The sequence below is a fragment of the Peromyscus maniculatus genome, chromosome 10, assembly GCF_049852395.1.
Source record: "Peromyscus maniculatus bairdii isolate BWxNUB_F1_BW_parent chromosome 10, HU_Pman_BW_mat_3.1, whole genome shotgun sequence".
NCBI lineage: Eukaryota > Metazoa > Chordata > Mammalia > Rodentia > Cricetidae > Peromyscus > Peromyscus maniculatus.
Window position 1 is genome coordinate 83,140,708 of NC_134861.1, and position 21,170 is coordinate 83,161,877.

At 44.2% G+C, this 21,170-nt stretch overlaps 1 protein-coding gene across 23 annotated transcripts in view; it reads left to right on the top strand.

Annotated features, from left to right (window-relative positions):
- The window catches only part of Rufy3 (RUN and FYVE domain containing 3), a 77,966-nt gene that overhangs the window by 18,313 nt on the left and 38,483 nt on the right, over positions 1-21,170 (top strand). For 4 of the 23 annotated variants that reach the window (XR_013042991.1, XR_001580292.3, XM_076546582.1 and 1 more), the window contains exon 2: positions 10,799-10,852. The exons of 18 other annotated variants lie outside the window; for them this stretch is intronic. Coding sequence is in view for 1 of the 5 variants with exons in the window: in XM_016009913.3 (XP_015865399.1) it covers positions 10,799-10,852 (54 nt within the window). In the remaining 4 variants the exon portion in view is untranslated. Of the gene's footprint in view, positions 1-5,411; positions 5,521-10,798; positions 10,853-21,170 lie in introns of those variants that run through there. One more of the 23 variants, XM_076546581.1, reaches the window with a different exon arrangement.

Genomic DNA, 21,170 nt, shown 5'->3' on the forward strand with positions numbered 1-21,170 from the left:
GGGGGGGGGGGGGGGGGGATGAGGTTGGAAAGATAACACTCTGCTGTGGGCCGCCTGGGCCTGACTCTAAGCTGCCGGGGCTTTATACCCGGGGATAACATGAACCGAGGTTCTTTATACAGAGTGAGCACTCTTGCAGCAACGTTGTGGGTAGATCAGGAAGATAAACGCTCTCCAGGGACCCTCGCCCTGACTATTAAAATGGTCCAGATTAGCGATAACGATTCCAGTCGAAAGTAGCAAAAAGTGAACACAGAGGGAAGGAAGAGCCACCCGAGAAGTGGAAGCTGCTTGATGACCCAGAGGCCCGTGGGGCTGGAGATAATGGTACAATGCCTAGGGTGGCTGTCAAGCTCTTATCTCCAGGTCCTCGGTCCCTTTCACCGGTAAAGAATTAAAAAGTAAGACAAAGCTTGCTCTTTGTGCTGCTAGACCTGGCTAACCAAGGAAGCATTATCATGTCATCAGTTTAACCTTCCAGCCGACGCCACAGAAACGTGGCTCACGGAGACTCTTTGCTGGGTGTTATCCTACCGTAGAAACAATACACAGCTCCCGTGAAGAGCTGAATTCACTGATTTAGGATATGACTTGGTTTTCTCTGTCTTGTCAACACTAAAGGAGCAATCTCATTTATGTGAAATTGAGTTTCTTTTGCTGTTAAGTTGTTTTGTTTTTGAGACAGGGTCTCCTATAGCCCGGGCTGCACTTGAATCTGGTATTCAGCCCTTGGCTGGCCTTGAACCCTTCATCCTCCTGCCTCCACATCTCAAGTGCTTTTGTGTGCTGATTTAAGAGACACACAACTGCCAGGGAACTGAACTATCAGAAATATTCTTTGGGTTTTGTTGTTGTTGTTGTTGTTGTTGTTGTTGTTTGAAGTTTCTGGAAGCATAGTGGAAGTTCCCAGTAAAGGACTTGTAAAGCTCTCATGCATGGGTCTGGAACCTGACTGGGGCGGTGAGGGAATGAAAGAAGGACAGACACAGACACGTGGACAGAAAAGCTGGGCTCGGGTGGTGTGGCACCAACTATACCACAGCAATCTGGAACCTCAGTGTTACTGTAGAACACCAGGTGTCTGCAGAGGAGCGGTCTCAGGCAGTAAGCACCCAGGAGGAGGCGGCTGAACTTGCTAGTTTTTGCACACACTGGTCAATCATTTGTAAACACTCCAACTTGTACCAGACAAAGGCCTCCCCAGTCCCGAGCTGTGCATGCCTCAGACAACATGCGTGGACTCAGGGCTTCCTCGGCTCCCTCCGCGAAGCACTCTGGGTACTCAGAGACTGCGCCCTTGGCTTTCTCAGGAATGGAAGCAAAACACCTTACACGTTTGTAGGAATTTAGAAATTGTGCCTTTTCCGAGATGAAGTGATGTGCTTTATAATTAGTTGGGCTCCTTTGTGTCTGGACTTCTTAGAGCATCATTCTTGAAACAAGAATGTTGTGCACTTCCTCCAGAATCAGGAAAACAAGAAACAAGACTGTTTTCAGAAACTAGTAAATGGCAGGCATGGGGACAGGGTAGGTCCCGTCATATTTCCGAGTGTTAACAGCAACCTGGCTGTGGTTCTGACCCCACTTATAATCAGGTTTCCTCATTGGTTACCTAGCTGACAATGTATGCTTACAAATCTTTTGGAACTTTAAAGAGAATCTTTAAAGAATGAAGTCCCGAGCCTTTGTGTTTTATCTGTTATGGGATTAAATTAAATTTAAGTTGAAAGTCTGAAGTAGTATTCTGTTTCAAGAGAGAAAATAGTATGTTTAGGTTTATTACCTTGACTCCGTAAATTGTAGACTTGTGATCTAAATGAAGTCTCTAAATCATTCTCAAACTAAATATCCAGCTTTTTAAGCTCATGTCCCTTTGTCTTCCATATTCCTTCACTTATTTATCTTTTGGGGATATCTGTATGGTTTGGGTGGCTAATAAGTTGTTTGTTTGTTTTTTTTTAATTCCTCAGTGTAGTGCTGTCCAGGGCTCAGTGGGTAGCGTGCTGGCTGTGTGAACTTGAGGAGCTGGTTCTCATGCCCAGCACCCACATGAGAAGGGTGTGGCCGCACAGACGTGAAATCCCAGCACTGGGAGGCAGACAGGAGAGGAGGACCCTGGGGCTCTCTGGTCAGCCAGGCCGGCCTGACCACTGAGTTCCAGGTTCAGTGGGAGGTAGAGAGCTGCTGAGGGTGACACTGACTGTCAATATCTGGCCTCCACACGTGCCCATGCTCGCACACCTGCATCCATGTGCATAGATACATATACCACATGCATAATGACATTCACATGCGCAGAAGTTTGGGGGGGGCACCCATCTGAAATGTCAGCTGCTTGGGATCTGAGGCAAGATGATAAAACCTAGATTAATCCTTACTGCCTTCCAGTTCCTTGGCTCAAAACCAGATAAATGGTAGGTAAGTTACCCTGTTACCAGGAATGGTCTAGCTCTCCATTGCCCTCTGATAGGGAACCCATCATTGAGAAGAGATGCGCAGATGGTTGGTTAACTGTATTAAACATACAAACAAGCAGAAACATTTGCTTAACTACAAATTTGAAGTTCTTTTTTGTTGTAGTTTGTGTAGTTTTTTGTTGTTGTTTCTCTGTGTAGCCCTGGCTGTCCTGGAACTCACTCTGTAGACCAGGCTTGAACTCACAGAGATCCACCTGCCTCTGCCTCCCAAGTGCTGGGATTCAAGGTGTGCACCACCACACCCAGCTTTTTTTTTTTTTTTTTTTTTAAGGCAGGATCTTACAGTGTAGCCTAGCCTACCCCCAACCTCCTGAGCACTGAGATTGCAGGGTTATTGACTTAAAACACTCTTCTCAAATACAGATAGCAAAAGAAAAATACTATGAAGAAATTATTTGTTCATTTATGTACTTATTTATTTTGAGCATGGTCTCACTGTAGCCCTGGCTGGCTTGGGAGGAATTACATGTTTTAGGACATGTTGAGAAATGAAGCTCTGCTCCTTTGACTTAGGTTGCCATAGAGACCGTGTGTGATAACAGAGCATGCAGAGGTTGATGCTGCAGAACCAGGGGTCCCTCCAGCAGGCGCCTGGGCCTTGCTGGTCAGATGTGCAGCATCTGTACTAGCAAGGGAGAGAGGATTGTAGGAAAACCAGCGAGCCTAGGACTTCAGACTAGGAGTGTGTGTTTTTGTCTGTTAGTTTGTTACTACTGTTGTGCATCCCTCGAGGCAGTTTAGTCCTTGGGGCCTTGCTCTCCAAGACCTCGTCATCACAGTGAAGGTTACAGTGAACTGAAGATACCAGAGGTCCCTGTGAAGCAAGTGTGGGCTGCTGGTTTGTCCAAGGGTAGTCCTGTTTTCTTAGAAACTGGAGTGTGGGCTTCAAACCCAGGCAGCACTTACCACTGATGGCATTTCCCGAGAGATGGTACAGGTGCAGGTTTGGAGTGAGGGTTTGGTGTCCAGTGGGAATATACTGCTGGGTTGATCATCTCAAGGTGAGAGAGAAGGGCTTGTCGTCTAGGGACTGTTAGACATGCTGATGCCAAGATCTCCCCGTTAGCATGAAGTACGTCTACCCATTCATGTTTCCTGTATGCAGGCATAGCCAGGGAATCACATAGGTGTTAGTAAAAAAATAAGTACAGTGTGTATTTTACAGGAGGAGCACAAGGAGGTCAGAAGAAGGCATAGCCACTGTGTGCCATAGACACTGTGTGCCATAGACACTGTGTGCCATAGACACTGTGTGCCATAGACACTGTGTGCCATAGACACCTGTGTGCCATCATCAACTGTGTGCCATCACCATAATTTTTAATACAAAAATACACATAAACATGCAAAAGAAAATATAAAAATTGATTATCTCTAGGTAGTGATATTCAAGTGATTTCTATATTTTTCCTACTTCTTTACACCTTCAGCGTAGCCAACAAAGGGTGTAGTTTTCTAATCCAGAAATCACTTTTTTAAAGGTGTTTTTTTTAAATTTCTTTCATTCTTATTTTATGTACATTGGTGGTGTTTTGCCTACATGTATGGCTGTGTGAGGGTGCCAAATCCCCTGGAACCGGCGTTACAGACAGTTGTGAGCTGCCATGTGGGTGCTGGGAACTGAACCCGGGTCCTCTGGAAGAGCAGCAATGCTCTTAGCCTCTGAGCCATCTCTCCAGCCCCTATTTTAAAAAAAAAAAAATGTTTATGAGTGTAGTTGCCCACGTTTCAAAAGAGGATGTCACATCGATAGTTGGAGATACAGACAGCCATGAGCCACCTTATATGGGGCCTGGGAACAGAACTCAGTTCCTCTGCAAGAGCAATACCTGCTTCTTAACTCCAAGCGTCTCTCTAGCCGGGAAAATGACTTCTCACTACAAAGTATTTATGAAAACCTGGGCACTTGTTGACCCATTCATCTCGCTTCTAGCCCAGTACTTCCTGTGAGAGGAGTTTCACGTGTGTGTGAGCAGAGACTGGAGCCCGAAGCAGAAGCATCGCTTTTTTTTTTTCATTTCCCAATATATTTTTCAATTCTTATTTTATGTGTGTGAGTGTTTTGCCTGCATATATGTCTGTGCACCTCATAGATGCAGTGCTAATGGAGGCCGGAAGAGGACATCAGATCCCTTAGGCCTAGAATTATAGATAGTTGTGAGCCACCATGTGAGTGCTGGGAATAAACGTAGGTCCTCTAGAAGAGTACCCAGTGTTCTTAACCACTGAGTCATCTCTCCATCTTTGAATTTGCACTATTTTTTTTTTCACATTTCTGTTAAAAGTGACAGTGTTGTGCTTGCTGGCTGCCATGAGCATGTCAGTGCTGTCACATGCCAAGTACACAGTGACCCCAGGTGTCCAGACCTAGGCACATTCAGCACAGCATCTCCTTTATTCCCTTACATTCCCTTAGCTTTTTGGGGCGTGGAGGGGTGGCAGCTTGTATAGCTCAGGCCAGCCTCAAAGTTGCTGTGTAGCAGGTCTTTGCTCTCTCAGTCCCCCGCCCCCACCTCTTCATCCCAATTGCTGGGATTGCAGAAGGAGGCCTCTGTACAGGGTTTGCTGCTCTCCTGAATGCTCAGAACACAAATCCTGGGGGCCGGAAGGTGGCTCAGTGGATGGGGTGCTTGTGTTGTGCGTTCATGTCTCCAGAGCGCGTTCAGTCTGGGTGCAGTAGTGCATCCCACCTGTGCTGGCAGCGCCGGGACAGGAGGATGGGTGCCTGCTGCAGAGAAACAGAACTCTGGGCTCAGTAAGAGTCAGTGTCTCAAAAAAGAAGGTAGAAAGCGATAGAGGACATCGCCCCGCACCCCCCCCCCCCACAGCCCTTTTGCAATCAGCCCTTGGGGAGACTTTTGGCACATTTGTTGCCAGTGGCAGTTAGTCTTAGGTTTATATTGTCAGGTTCTCAGTCGTGATTATGCGTGCACAAGGCAGTCTTTGTGAACTCCATGCAGAGCCAGGGGCAAAGTACTCTGGACAAGGTTCACCTTTTCTTGTCGCTCTGCTGGGAGAGCAGTGAGTCAGGCCACCCTCCTCGGTAAGTTTTACCCTCCTAGCCTCTGGATTCTGTAACTTCCTAAGTCTGGGTAAGAAATACTAGATTTTGCTTGTGTTTCAGCCCCACAGTCGCCGTCTGAGATTGCTGTAGGCGGGCTGGAGGCCTCTGTAACAGCACTGCTGTGGGGGAAGATCAGAACTGGCCCTCGCTGAGTGGCTTCCTCTTCCTCCCGGAGGTTACTCCTAGCCTTGCTTCTGTGGTTCTTTGCAGAGGCTTACAGTTTTACTCTCCGGTGGACAGAGGTTCTGTGCTAACCTTTAATTTAGGCCTTCAGAAAAATAGACTGTTTGAGTTGTTTTTGTTTAGTTGTTTGGGTTTGTGACAGTGTCTGGCCATGGGCCCCCAGGCTGGTCTCACCCTCCTGCCTCCACCTAGCAAGTGCCAGAGTTTAGTGTGTTCGTGTACCATGATGCCTGCTCCCCTGTGCTTTTAAAAATAAGTAATCATTGTGTGTGTGTGTGTGTGTGTGTGTGTGTGTGTGTGTGTGTGTGTGTGTGTCTGTCTGTCTGTCTGTCTGTCTGAGTGCATGTAATGTGTCTGGGCATGCACAGGACAGAAGAGGACATCAGCCCCCTGGGAGAAGGGATTAGAGACATTTGGGAGGCACCAGGCTTGTTACATGGATGTTGGGGTCTGATCTCTGGTCTTCTTCGGTGCTCCTAGCCAGGAAGCCATCTCCCTCACCCACCCCCACCCTTTGCGTCTTTGTCGTGAATGGAGGAGCCCCCACGGACTCTCCATTGGATCGTCAGCTTCAGCATCACAAATAAATGAAGCCCTTCGTTCTCATCTCTGAAATATAAAATCATTGCAGATTTTTCTAGCAGTGATAGTGGTTACACGAAACTCAGTTTTATCCAAATTGCCAGAGTCCCAAGCCTGGGTATCACGTTCCGGCTGGGAAGAGCGCACTCGCTGTGAGTGCCCACGGGGCCTCTGCTCTCAGCTTCGTTGCTTTCTGGCTTTTTGACAGGGTGGGGTTGGTTTGTGTTTCTGTGGTCCTGAGAAATCAAACCAAGGGTCCCATGCATGCATCAGCAGGCACTCAACCACTGAGCTGCATCTCTAGCGGAGAGCTTTTCTCTTGTGGTTTCTCTAGCCCCTGCCAGTTGCTGTGACCACCCGGAAGTGTTGGGGAATCGCTATGTTGCCCAGGGTTAACTTTGAGTTCGGCATCCTCCTGTCTCAGCATTTTGAATAGCTTTCAGGGGAGTAATCCTTTATAGTTTTTGTTGTTTTGTGTGTGTGTGTGTGTGTGTGTGTGTAAGCGCGCGCACGTGTGTGTAAAGTGTGTGTATGTACACAGTATGTGTAGGTATGTGTGTCCACATAAAGAGGCCCGAGGTTGACCTCAGGTGTCTTCCACTATCTCTTCTCCACTTTACTGTTTGAGAGACAAGTTCTCGCACTGATTGGCTGGACTGGCTGGCCAGCAGGCTCCACCCCAGAACTGCGGTTTACAGATATGGATAACCACGGGTCTTTGGGGTTCTACACTGAGATCCTCACCCTTGCACACCAGGTATTTTGCGCAGTGAACCATCTCCTCAGCCTCCAGTTTTTGTTGGTTACTGTTCTAGAGAAAAAATAGGATTCCTTGAGCTAGAAACATTTATGTAGATAAGTGAAACTGTTCCTAAGCAATTGTCTACTTTTCAGCATACTTAAATATCCCCAAAATACAAGTTTCTGTGTCAATATGTTCCAAGTAGTGGAATTTTTAAAAAAATGAAATGTTTAGTGTTATTATACATGTATATTTTCATTGAAACAACTTTATTTTGCTAAAGTCACAATAGACAAAAAAAATATAAAATAAGAGGTAATACATTTTACTTAATCTAGATGCTCTTTTTGAACATGCATGCCCAGTGTTCACATACATACTCACAGTGTTACACATCTGTGGTCATCTCCTGCATTACCTGTATGTTTTCCCTGCAGTATCTTAGACCTGTAATTCCAGCTGCTCAGAAGGCTGAAGCAGGATGTTCAAAGGTTCAGGGCCTATGTAAGCTACAAGAGTGGGTTTGAGGCCAGTCTTGGCAATTTAATGAACTCCTGTGTCAAAATTTAAAAGTACATTTTTTTTTCTCCTCGAGACAGGGTTTCTCTGTATTTTAAGTGCCTGTCCTGAAACTAGGCAGGCCTCAAACTCACAGAGATCCATCTGCCTCTGCCTCCCAAATGCTGGGATTACAGTCGTGCGCCACCACTGCCTGGCCTGGGTCAGTTTTAGAGATGGGAATTAAGCTGTTTAGCCAAAGTTGCTTCAGAAGCTTCCTGGCCATGCTTTAACACTGACATCTGGTGCAGTTATGAATCTATATAGCAAATACTTTTTTGTTTTGTTTTGTTTTTTTAATACTGAGTCTCTATGTAGTCAGGAAGTCGCTCTGTAGACCAGGTTGGTCTCAAACTCAGATCTGCCTGCCTCTGCCTCCCAAGTGCTGGGATTAAGGGAGTGTGTCATCACCGCCTGGCCTATAGCAAATTCTTAAGCCAGGCCTATCTGTGCTGTTAGCTAGCAGGTCATTTGAGATTGCTTTCGATTCCTGTAAAAAGCACCAACTCCGCCGGGTGGTGGTGGTGATGCACAGCTGTAATCCCAGCACTTGGGAGGCAGAGGCAAGCAGATCTCTGAGTTCAAGGCCAGCCTGGTTTACAGAGTGAGATCCAGGACAGCCAGGGCTGTTACACAGAGAAGCCCTATCTAGAAAAACACCAACCCAAACCAACTCTGGGCAAGAAAAGGTCTGTTACATCGTACATAATGGAGGGATGTCAAGGTGGTATGTATGGCTCAAGCGAGAACCTAGAGAAAATTGCTGGAGGTTCCCTCTTTCCAGGTTACACTAGCTCAGTGCTTCTCAACCTGTAGGTGGGGACACCCTTGTGGGTCGAATGACCCTTTCACAGGGGTCGCATGTCAGATAGCTTGCATATCAGGTATTTATTTTACGATTCATAACAATAGAAAAATTACAGTCATGAGATAGGAACAAAAATCACTTTATGGTTGAGATCACCACAGCACAGGAACTGTATTGGAGGGTTGCAGCCGCCGTTCAGAAGGTGGAGGAGCTGCCGTAGGTTGTGTCAAGTTGACGAACTAACCAGCCGACAGGCATTGCGACTGCGCTTGTCTCTGGTTTGTAAGTACGCGTTTTCTTGATACTTCCTGTTAATATGGTTGTTTAGAGCAGGAAAAGCATGCTTGAGGCAAAAATATACTCTTTCGAAAAATGGAGAGTTAGGAAAGAAGCAGGTGTTGTCTGCCCCCCACTCCTTGAGTTAATGTATCAAATACTGTTGTAACTGGAGAGGCAGAAGCAGGTGGATCTCTGTGAGTTTGAGACCAGCCTGGTCTACAGAGTAGGACCCTGTCCTCAAAACAAAACAAATATTTTATAAAACTTAGAGTTTGGGTTATAAAAGGATAGCATGCCCGTTCTTTTCTGGGGAGGTGGAGTGCTTGCTAGCCACACCCCAGCCCACTGTCCGTTCTGCAGTAAATTCCGGGGACACCCGAGGAAAGAGAAGTGAACGTGAGACAGCTCTTGACCTCTGTGAGAGGAGACTCTTCTCGGTGTTTGCGTTACTCACATACCTTTATTGAAAGGAAACCGACCTGAACATGATGGTGTATTTCTGAAATCCCACCTACCCCATAATCCCAGCACTCAAAAACCTGAGGCAGAACGATTGTTCTGAGTTCAAAGCCAGCTTGAGTTACAAAGAGTGTTCTAGGCCAGCCTGGGACAGGCTATGAGTGTGGTCCTGTAGAGATGGGGGGTGGGGAGGGGATCCAAAACTGTGCTCCACATAGGACACACTGAAGGAGACATCAGAGAGACCCTTGGTAGACACTACGCTTTCCAGATCCTCGGCACAAGTCTTGGAAGAGCTTTGTTTTTGTCTTGCTAAGGAGAGATTCTGTTTTATTAGGTGACCAGGTTTTAGTGAGTGGAAGGTAAGATGGGATGTGCAGCCTGTTGACTGGCAAGATGCCACAGTGGATCTGTAGAACAGTAATGTGAAAAGATGGCTGAAAGCATGTTGGCATGAACGGTGACCTTTCGTGGCGTACAGTGGCTGCACATAACACAGTCAAAGGATTATAACTAGAACAACATGCTCAGCTGTGTCTACACTTGAGATGTTTAGGTGCCGGCTCACTGTGACGATGGGAGCATCCTTTTTCCTATGTGAGACACTTCCTAAGGGATATTTGCACATACAAAGCCACAGCTTTAAAAAACAGTCTCTGGGAACTGGAGAGGTGGCTCGGGGGTAAAGAGCACCTGCTGCTGTTCCCGAGGACCAGAGTTTGGTTCCCAGCACTCACATTTGGCCACTTGGGTTACAACCACCTATGGCTGCAGTTCCAGGGACTCTGGCGCCCTCTTCAGGCTTCTGTGGACACCAGCACATGTGCAGTCTACACACAGAAACACACGTACACATAAAAAAACAATCTTTAGGAAGAAAACAAACTCCTGGAAGCCTGAAGTGTTTTTCATAAGTGTTCCTGAACTCATTTGGTAATAACGCATGCCTTGCATTTGCTTGAGGCTATATTAGACTTTATTATTTAATCTGAATATCCATTTATGTCCTGCAGAATGGATATTCATATTAAATTAATATTTGTGGTTGTGGGATGCTGCCCACACCTTCCTAATTCTGCATGATGAAGGTCACCTGACTTTAGTGACTTTTAGGTGGTTTATTTTATGTGTCTTCAAAATAGCATCTTTTGTCTTTGTCCTGTGGGCAAGAGTTAGAAATTATGCTTAGATTTTTTTTTTATTGTTTTAAGAAAAGTCAATTATTTTCATCATGAGATTTGCCCTGAGTCTGAAAACAATTCCACATGCTTTCAGCTGTACTGAAGTGGTCAAATAAGTGCCGAATGGTATTAATGTGGCATACATTAGATTTCAGAGTCTGATACGGTTTTCAACAGAAGAAAATCTGTGTTGCTTGTTTGTGAAGTGAGCGTACTTGTTTCTTCGCATTGAAAACCGCGGAGTGACCAACCTTAGCTTTGAAACATTCCGTAATCACAACGGCACCTCGGCCTCCTTGGTCATAGTCCCGGCCCCTTTCCCTGCTAGCCTCTGTGTTAAATGACTGAACCCCAGGCCGCCTCCCTCTCGGTACCCCTTGTGAAGTCTTATTTTTAATAGCACTTTCCTTTCTTGGCTTGCATGACATTTTTCTTTCTTTTCCTTTCTTTTTGCCGTTTGCAAAGACTCTTGGGAGGATTTGACAGATTTGGTGGAGCAAGTGCGTGATGATACAGAAGGTGCGTGCCACACCAGCATCTTTCAGCTTCTCCTTTCTGTTTCCTTTTCCTTTACTCCTTTTCTTTTTTTATTTTCTAACCACCTATCGATTGTCTTCCATAAGAAGGAGTGTCTGATTTGGGTTTTGTGTACCATGGCGATCACTGAGAAGTCCCTGTGCTTGCCTGCAGGTAGTACAGTGTTCTGTGTGTTTACAGTGCTCCTCAGGGTAGTTGTCCACAATTTTAATGACAAGGGACATTGATTTTTTAAGATAAAAAGAGTAACATTGTAAGATTACATCAAACTTTTCTATGACTTATTTTCAAATTTGCTTTTATATTTGTGAATTTCACAGCGGTCAAAAGTAATAGTAATTTTTGAAAATATTAAAAGTCCAGCCCACTTTTTAGAGTATTGGATCTCTGATATCTTTGTTTCAGTGGTCTGCATCAAGATGATACAAATTATGCATCACTGCCTCTTGAATCTCTTTAGTTTTTTTCCTAATGACAGCGTTATTGAGATGAATTTCTCACACCAGGTAAAGACTACCCTTTTACAGTATACACAGTGATTGTTAGTGCATTCACAAAGCTGCGTGTTTCCGTCACCACCATCCAATTCTATAATGTTTTCATCTCCCTAGAGCGGAACCCCTGCACCCATTATCAACCATTCCCTATTTCTTGTACCTCCCTGTCCGTGCCAATCCCCCGTGTCCTTTTCATCTTTGTAGATTGCCTGTTCTGGACATTCCATAGAAACACTGTCATGAAATACACGTCTGTTTGTTTGTAGCTTCTCTCATTTAGCATGTTTTCAAGGTTCGTCCATGTTATGGCCAGAAAACACTCTGTGGTATGAAATGCCATATTTCGTCTATCCATTATGTGTGTGGGGAGATATTGGACATGTTTGGGGCTAATTGTAAGGAATGTTTATGTGAAAACACACAATGGCTCCATGTTTCATATTGAGAAAATATCTTGAAGTAGAATTCTAGTATAAAATGATAATTCAACAATTTTTAACTTATTTTTTTTACTTTATGTGTATGGATGTTTTACCTAGATCTATGTCTTTGCACTACAGGTGTACCTGGTGCACATGGGGTCCAGAAGAGGGCATCATGGGACAGTTGTAAGGCTCCATCCATATGGGTGCTAGGACTCTAAGCCAGGTCCTCTGGAAGAGCAGTCAGGGCTCCTTACCAATGAGCCCCGTCTCCAGCCCAGCCCCTGACATTTTTGAGAAATGTCGGACTTGTCTAAAGCACCTGCACCATTTACATTGCAGCCAACAGCGCCTAAGATTGTAATTTCTTTAGATCCTCCATTAGTACTTGCTAGTTCTCTGTTTTCTGTTTTTAAAAACGTGTTATTAGTTTTGTGTCTGCATGCATATATGTGCAGTGTGTGTGTGTGTGTGTGTGTGTGTGTGTGTGTGTGTGTATGTGTGTGTTGTCCACGGAAGCCAGAAGAGGGTATCAGATCATCTGGAACTGGAGTTACAGATGGTTATGAGCTGCTGCTATGTGTGTGCTCATGTCTGAGCCGTCTCTCCAGCCCTCTTCCTTCCTTTGTTTTGCTATTATTTATTTATTTTCTAAAGATTCATTTATTTATTATGTATACAGTGTTCTGCTTGCATGTATGCCTGCACACCAGAAGAGGGCACCAGATCTCATTATAGATGGTTGTGAGTCACCATGTGGTTGCTGGGAATTGAACTCAGGACCTGTGGAAGAGCATCAATGCTCTTAACCTTTGAGCCATCTCTCCAGTCCCTTGTTTTTTATTTTTAAGACAGGGTTTTACTGTATATTTTTGGCTAGCCTGGAATTTTATATATAAACCAGGCTGGCCTTGAGTTTAAAGAGAGAGCTGACTGCCTCTTTCTGCTGAGTGCTGGAATAAGGGCATGTGTCTTTTTACTTTCTTGATTGTGTTCTTTGAAGCACAAATGTTTTGTTGAAATAAAGCTCTTTGTTTTTTTTTTTTTTCTTTTGTTGCATACTCTTTGGGTCTAGTCTCATATATCTAAGAAAAGATTGCCTATCCCAAGTTTACAGAATTTTGGATCTATGTTTTCTTTTCTTTTTTTCTTTTTAAGATTTATTTATTTATTATGTATACCGCATGTCAGATCTCATTACAGATGGTTGTGAGCCACCATATAGTTGCAGGGAATTGAACTCAGGACCTCTGGAAGAGCAATCAGTGCTTTTAACCGCTGAGCCACCTCTCCAGCCCAGATCTGTTTTCTATAATGAGTTTTATAGTTTTAGCTCTTGAATTTTGGTCTCTGGTTCTTTTCAATGAAAATTTTAAAGTTGATGTGTGTGTGTGTGTGTGTGTGTGTGTGTGTGTGTGTGTGTGTGTGTGTGTACACGCACAAGTGCAGGTGCCTGCAGAGGCCAGAGGTGTCAGGTTCCCTGGAGCTGGAGTTGCAGGGGGCTGTGAGGTGCTTGCTGTGGGTGCTGGGAACCGAACTCGGGTCCTCTGCAAGAGCACTGTGCACTCTAACACTGAAGCGTCTCTCCAACCCTCTCTTTCTCAGGATTATTTTGATTCATCTGGGTCCTTTGTATTCCTATAGGTATTTTAGGATAAGTTTGCCAGTTCCTGTAAATAAGACAGCTGGGGTTTTTGTTTTGTTTTCAAGACAGAGGTTTTTTTTTTTGTGTAGCTTTGCGCCTTTCCTGGATCTCGCTTTGTAGACCAGGCTGGCCTAGAACTCACAAAGATCCGCCTGCTGTGCCTCCCAAGTGCTGGGATTAAAGGCGTGCGCCACCACCGCCCGGCGACAGCTGGATTTTAATAGGGATTGCTTTGAATCTACATTATCTCAAGGAGTATTGCCATCTTAGTATAATTAAGTCTTTGAAATCCATTGACATTGGATTTCTGTTTATTTTGATGCTTTAAATTTTCGTTTTCACATTCTGTTTTCAGTGCACAAGACTTGCACCTCTCTTGTCAACTTATTTCTAAGTATTTTCTTTTTGGTACCATAGAAGTGAAGTCATTTGTGAGCTGCTCATTGCTAACTTGATCCCTTCTCATCTCTAAGGAATATATTCCAGATACAGTTGATTCATGAAACTGTAGTAGTACTAAAGGCTATATGCAATATGATTTTCTATATATTTCTCAAGGAAAACATTCTGTTTACTAGGCAGGATGAGAGATTAACATTAGCTAATAAGAGATAACAATATAACAGTATAGCCTAGTAAGGTTGATTGGACATGAGCCTCACATGCTTTGTGATACTGAAGCACAGCCACAGCGCATCTTTTCTTTCCTTTTACAGCTGAGGATGTTCATTTTCTCACGGAACAATACACTGTCCAACAGACTGTCTCTTTGGCCTATCTAACTTTACAGCATCACTACTCTTGCATTTTCAGGCCATTAATAAATAATGGCCATTAATAAATAACAGACACACTATAATACTATAACTAAGGCAGCTTCTGAGTGACTGACAGGCATATAGCTTATATTGCATAGTGTTGTTTGTTTTGTTTTGTTTTCTTTTAGGGGCCTGCCACCCAGCTCCCAAATAAATCACACATGGAAGCTTATATTTAATTATGAATGCCCGGCCTTAGCTTGGCTTGTTTCTAGCCAGCTTTTTCTTTGTTTGTTGAGATGGAGTCTTTTTCTTTTTTCTTTTTTTCATATTTCAACATGGTAACAGTTTAATGAAGATTTTATAGTTACAGAAGGAAAAAAAGTCGTAAATCAAGACACTTCTCAAATACATGGGTGGATCATTAGTTAGGCAATTACTGCAAAATGGGGAAATCTCTGTTACAGGCTTCAGGTGACATTCTTAGCCTTAGGGCTGGGGGGAAGCTGTGGTCTCCTAAGTTCATACAACCTAAAAGGTTTCAGATTATAGCCAGCTTTTCTTAACTTTAAATTATCCCTTCTACCTTCTGCCTCTGGGCTTTTCCTTTCCTTATTTCTGTAATTTTACTTTTACTCTTTTTTTGTTTGTTTGTTTGTTTGTTTGTTTGTTTGGAGACAGGGTTTCTCTGTGTAGCTTTGTGCCTTTCCTGAAACTCCCCAGGCTGGCCTCGAACTCACAGAGATCCGCCTCCCTGTCCCTCCCGAGTGCTGGGATTAAAGGCATGTGCCACCACCGCCCGGCTACTTTCACTCTTACTCCGTGGCTTACTGTGTAGCTGGGTGGCTGCCCTCTGATGTCCTCCTCCCCCTTTGGCTACTTCTTCCCTCCCAGATTTCTCCTTCTATATCTTCTCTGCCTGCCAGCCCCACCTATCCTTTCTCCTGCCTTGCTATTGGCTGGTTCAGTTCTTTATTAGACCATCAGGTGCTTTAGACAAAGTAACACAGCTTCACGGAGTTTAATAAATGCAACATAAAAGTAACACATCTTAAAATAATAGTCTATAATAGCATAGAGATGCCCAGACAAAGGGGTGATTCATTTCCACTGTGGGCAAGAAAGGAATACATTTCTATTACACTGCATAGAAAAGCATGCAATTTAAAACTTATTAGTCGTTTATTTCTGGAATTTTCCATTTAATATTTTTAGATCACTGTGACTTGCAGAAAGCAATATGCCAGGGGAGAGACTGGTATACAATTAAGTCTTGTATTGATCTTGTATCCTGCAGCCTTGCCAAGTGCACTTATTAGCTAATACTTGGTTTGTTTATGGATTCTTTAAATCTACAGTGTAGTCTCTGAAAATGTGATTTTACCCCTTGCTTCTAATCTAGATTATGCCTTTGTTTTTGTTTTTCCTGATTGCCATGACTCTCTTCTATGGCGTTATTTAGAAATGGGAAAAGTGATCATATGAATCTTGTTGCTGACCTTCAGCGGTCTCTCCTACCCATAGATACTGTATTAGATAGGAGTTTTTCCGAGTGCATTTTACCAGCTTAAAGGAATTATCTTCTCAGCTGGCCAGCAGTGGTCACGCCTCTAATCCCAGCACCGGGGAGGCAGAGGCAGGTGGATGGATCTCTGTGTATCTACAAAGCAAGTTCCGGGACAGCCAGAGCTGTTACACAGAGAAACCCTGTCTTAAAAAAACCAAAAGAAAAAAAAAAGGAAGAAGAGGAAGAAGAAGAAATTCCTTTCTTGTCCCAGTTTGTCATAAATGTTATAAATGTTTCTGGACATGTCAGCCATTTTGTCTGCGTCTCCTGGGATCACAGTCTCTATTGACTTGAACTGCATTGCTTGACTTATGTATGTTGAACTTCACACCTTGCCTTCTGGCATCAGTCCTCCTTGGCTGTGTTAGTGATCTCTGCATGTTGCCAGTGTTTTGTTGAGGCCTTTTTTGTCTTCATTCACAAGGAATATTCCAGTGCAGGTCTCTCTTTTCTTCTTCTGTCCCAAGGAGATATTGGTATGGTAGAGAAAGTTAGAATAGTTTGTGAAACATTGATATTAATTCTAAATGATTGATTAACTTCAACAGGAAGGTCATTTGTTTCTGGTCTTCTCTCTGTGGGACTTGGTTTATGCTTTATTACTAATTCAGTGTCTTTGCTGTTATATCTTTACTCGAGTTTTCTGTTTCTTGTTAGTTCTGATTGGTATGTATTTTTCTAGGAAATCACCCACATACATTTTTCCTTTACAATTTCGCTTGTTGCGTGGTGGCTCACACCTTTGATCCCAGCACTTAGAAGGCAGAAGCAGGTGGATCTCTGTGAGTTCAAGGCCAGCCTGGTCTACAGAGTGAATTCCAGGACAGCCGAGGACACAGAGAAACCCTGTCTCAAAAACAACTTTTAAAATTTTTTTTTCTGCTTGTTTCTGTAAGATGAGTGAGCCCAGTGTCTCGTCTTTCCTTTCCCTGGTTTCAGCCGTTCGACTCTTCTGTTGGTCGATGGATAAATGTTGGCTAATGTTTTCTTCCTGTTGTTGTTTTATGGGAAGAAGGGATTAGGTGGGATTACAGTGTGTGAAGGGATCTAGCTCCTCCAGGCAGGGCCTCCGGGCAGGGCGGATGTGGCACTGGAGCAGGAGGTGGCTGTCATTACTCTCCAGTAATGAAGCCTGGTGTTTTTGAGACATAGCATTGCCAGGTCGCCCAGGCCGACCTCGGGTCATGACCCTCTTGCCTCAGTCTCCTGGGTACTAGAATTGCAGACACGGGTCAGTGTTTCTGGCTTTCATATCGTTGACCTTTATCAGATTCAGCTTTGAGTTTTGTGATTTTTCTGAAGTTTGGGGTTTTGTTTGTTTTTTTTCCCCACTATTTAGTTATTTCTTCTCCATTTAATTTCATTCATTCTGCTTTCTGTTGAGCTACCTCATTTATATTTATAGTATTAGATGACATATTATATTACTGTGTTATTTGCCTTTGTGGAATCCTGAAGTTTTGACACACTAGAGACAAGGATCTCCTAAGCCGGTGCCTCTTCAACTTGAATGTGTAAGCAGATTGCCAGAGTTTCACTTCCTGGTGAAAGGTCAGAACATGGTTCACTAGCACCACTAGGCCTAAGCTCTAAACCCTAACAGTTCCCGTGATCTGATGCTGATGCAGGACCACAGAGGTCATGGTATTTGGTGTCAGAGTAATGGGGGGGGGGAGGGTTCTGAATGGGGACATGGCTGTTTCTCTATATTCGTGGATCTTTCTGAGCCACTCGGAAAAGAACCAGTGCCGCAGTGTATCATGAGGATGGTTGCTATCAGTGTTCGCTGTTTTCACAGGACAGAGTTATAGAACTCGTCCAGCTCTCTCACTGTTAGTTCACTGCAGCGGATGTGACCTCCAAGTGACAGGATTCCTTGCATAAAATCAAATGTTCATTTACACAGTAAATAGTTGATACCAAAGATTTAGAGTGGCTATAAACTTTTTAAAAGAGCCCAAGTTCAGCAGAGCCCATTTTGGATTATACGGCGAACAAGAAAAGATAGCAATAAATGTGAATGAACTTATGATTAGATGCTCTTGACCGGCCACTTTCACAGAGTGTGCCTCGTGACAGTGGTGCAGAAGTCAGTTTCTTCCGCCTCACTTCCGCCGAGTAGAAATGCGTGTGATAGCTGACATAGAGTTAGGAGCGAGCGCAGCCAGGACCATAATAATCAGGTTAGCGATGAAGACAAAGTTCGCGTAAATCAGCGTCTTCACGTTAGTTAGATGCTATCTTATTACAAAGGCTTTTTTTTTTTTTTAAAGAGTATTCATATAGTTCCCATCACTCTCTCTAGCCTCTGCTGCTCAGACTGCTTCCACTTCCTCTTCCCACACGTTCCCGAGCCTTGCTGGTGGTGTGTGGTGGTGTTCATTCATGTTTTTATTCGTTTATCCAGGATCAGATTTCCTTGTGGCTTTCTACACATCACTGGTTTGGGGTTAACCTCTCCCTCTGCTCCCTGTCCTCAGCTCCCTGCACTCCCCCACTTAACCCTTTCCGCCTCCGATACCCCCCACTGTCATGCGGCAGGCACCCTGCTGCCCTCCCCCACCTCCACAGTTTCCCCTTTGACTCGGTAATCCCCTTTGTAGTTTCCTTAGGTTCTCACTCACATAAATGCACATACATGGAAGTTAATAACCAAGATCTGCATTTAAAAGAGAACATGTGTTTGTCTTTATGAACCCGAGCTCTTCCCTTAGTACAGTATTTTCTAGTTCCATCCCTTTTCCTGCAGGTTTAACGACCTCATTTTTCTTTCTGTCTGAATAAAATTGCGTTGTGTCTGTGTACTACGTTGTCATTGTCCTTCATGAGCTGGTGGACATCTAGACTGGCTCCATTTCCGTGCCGTTGTGACTAGAGCAGCAGAGAACGTAGATGTGCAGGTGTCTGCCCTAGACCAGTCGCTCTATAATGAACAAAGAGAGCCAGCTACATCTGGGGCTCGAGAAGATGGCTGAGCTGGCAAGAGGGCGGACTGCTCCGCCAGAGGACCCAAGTTCAATTCCCAGCACCCACATGGCAGCCCACAAACCATCTGTAACTCCAGTTGTAGTGTGTCCCATGCCCTCTTCTGGCCTCTGTGGGCACCGTGCACACATGTGGTGCATAGATATAATGTGCCTGCAGAACACCACATACATGAAAAAAAGAGATGTCTGAAGGTAGCCTTAAACATGTTAATGTGCAAGAAATAAGTAATGGTAATAGTCCAATTTTGACGTCCACGCAAACTGTTTCTCTAGAATGTTAACCTAAGCTAGGTGCAAAGGCTTTTGTCCTTTATCTTGGCTGCTGAGGATGCTGAGGCATAAAGACTGAATTCAAGACTGGCCTGGACTACATAATGAGATGCTCCCTCTAAAAGTTAGTTAACCCGGTAATTACAATACCTAGGAGAACACTACAACAAACCAGAATTTTTAGTTAGGGCTGTAAGTCTGTTAGTCTCTAAAGTAAATGTAAATTAGTTTAGGATATGGTCATTTTTGCTTTATTGACTTTTAATGTAAATTAGTTTAGGATATGGTCATTTTTGCTTTATTGACTTACCTATGAAGGAATGTATAAATGAAAACACAGTGTGACAAAATGGCCTGTTTCGTCTCATTGTTTATTTGAATTATGTAAGTGTGATTTTAGCAGGACTTTGGTCTTCCTGAGCAGAGGCTAAGTGTTTCATAGAGCTTTTAGTTTATTTGCACAAACTGGATATGTGCTGATGCTTGGGAGGGTACACACTTACATGGTGTATTCCTATGTAATTTCTATGTATATGCATGCACACAGCTTTCATGGCAAGTCCAAGTCCAAATATTCCTTTATGGATTGTGGGACCTCCAGACCACAGCACTGTTATGTCCCTGCTCTGTTACCTAAACTGAAGAGGAAGCAGGGCTGGGGCCCCTTAACAGCACTTGCTGCTCTCAGGGGACCTGGATTCTCTTCCCAGCATATACATGGTGACTCACAAGAGCTACAGTTCCAGGTGATCTGTCATGCTCTCCTGGCCTCCAGAGGCACTGCATGGATGCAGTGTGCTCATATGCAGGCAAAACACTCATTCACATAAAAATAGATCTTAAGACGGGACAATACTTCGACAGTAATAATGAGACAGTGGGTCCATAAGATAATCATGTTAGGACTGGAGATCAACAGCATCTGTTCCCATCAGTTCGTTTGTAAGTAGATTGTGGTGGGGGAAGAGCACAGGCGTTGTGCTTCGAGTTGAACAAGGGCATTCTGGACTCTGGTTCTGGCATTGGTCACTGTGCTGTGGACCAGCTGTGTAGCTCATTACAAGAAGCAGTTAAGACCACAATTGAATATGTTTGGTGATACATGGATATAATCCCAGCACTATGGAGGCTCAGGATGAGACTAAGGATTGTTACTGGTTCTAGTGAAACCTTGTCTGGGGTTGGGGGAGGATCATAATTCTAAGAAGCACACAGTAGTACCTGGATCTTCTGTGATCAAATAGTTTCTCTCTGGTACTAAGAGCCAGACACGGTGTGCTGAGTGTTGAAAACTTGGAAGCTAATTTCTTTTTTCTTTCTCTTTCTTTTTTTTTAAAGATTTATTTATTTATTATGTATATACTCTTCTGTCTGCATGTACACCTGCCTGCCCAGTAGAAGAGGGCACAGAACTCATTATAGATGGTTGTGAGCTACCATGTGTTTGCTGGGAATTGAACTCAGGACCTCTGGAAGAGCAATCAGTGCTCTTAACCTTAGAGCCATCTCTCCAGCCTGGAAGTTAATTGGACCATACTGTAACAATAGTTTGTAATATTTAATGAACTAATTTAATAACTAATGTCTTAGTTAGCATTAGTATTGATGTGATGAAACTCCATTGCCCCAAAGCAGCTTGGGAAGGAAAGGGTTTATTTGGCGTACATACCCTGAATCACAGTCCATTGAGGGAAGCCAAGACAGGAACTCAAACCAGACAGGAACCTGCAGGCAGCAGCTGATGCAGAGGCCATGGAGGAACATCGGTTACTGGCTTGCTCCTCAAGGGTTGGTTTCTCAGCCTGCTTTCTTACAGCTTCTAGGACCACCAGCCCAGGAGTGTCCCCGCCTACAATGCAGTCACTAAGAAAATGCCCTACTGGATTGCCTGCAGCCCGATCTTTTAGAGGCATTTTCTCAGTAGAGGTTCCCTGAGTTGACTCCAGCCTGTGTCAGGTAGACATAAAAACTAGCAAGCGAGCTGGCCGTGGTGGTGCACTCCTTTCATCCCAGGAGTGATCTGTACTAATGCGAAGAAAGTTAAGTGGAACACTCGGAGCAGCTTGTCCAAGCACTTTGCCCACCTTGGTTCTCGTTAGGCACTCCACAGGCTACCAAACAGAGGGCAGTGAATGGCAGCTGAGCCATCTGTCA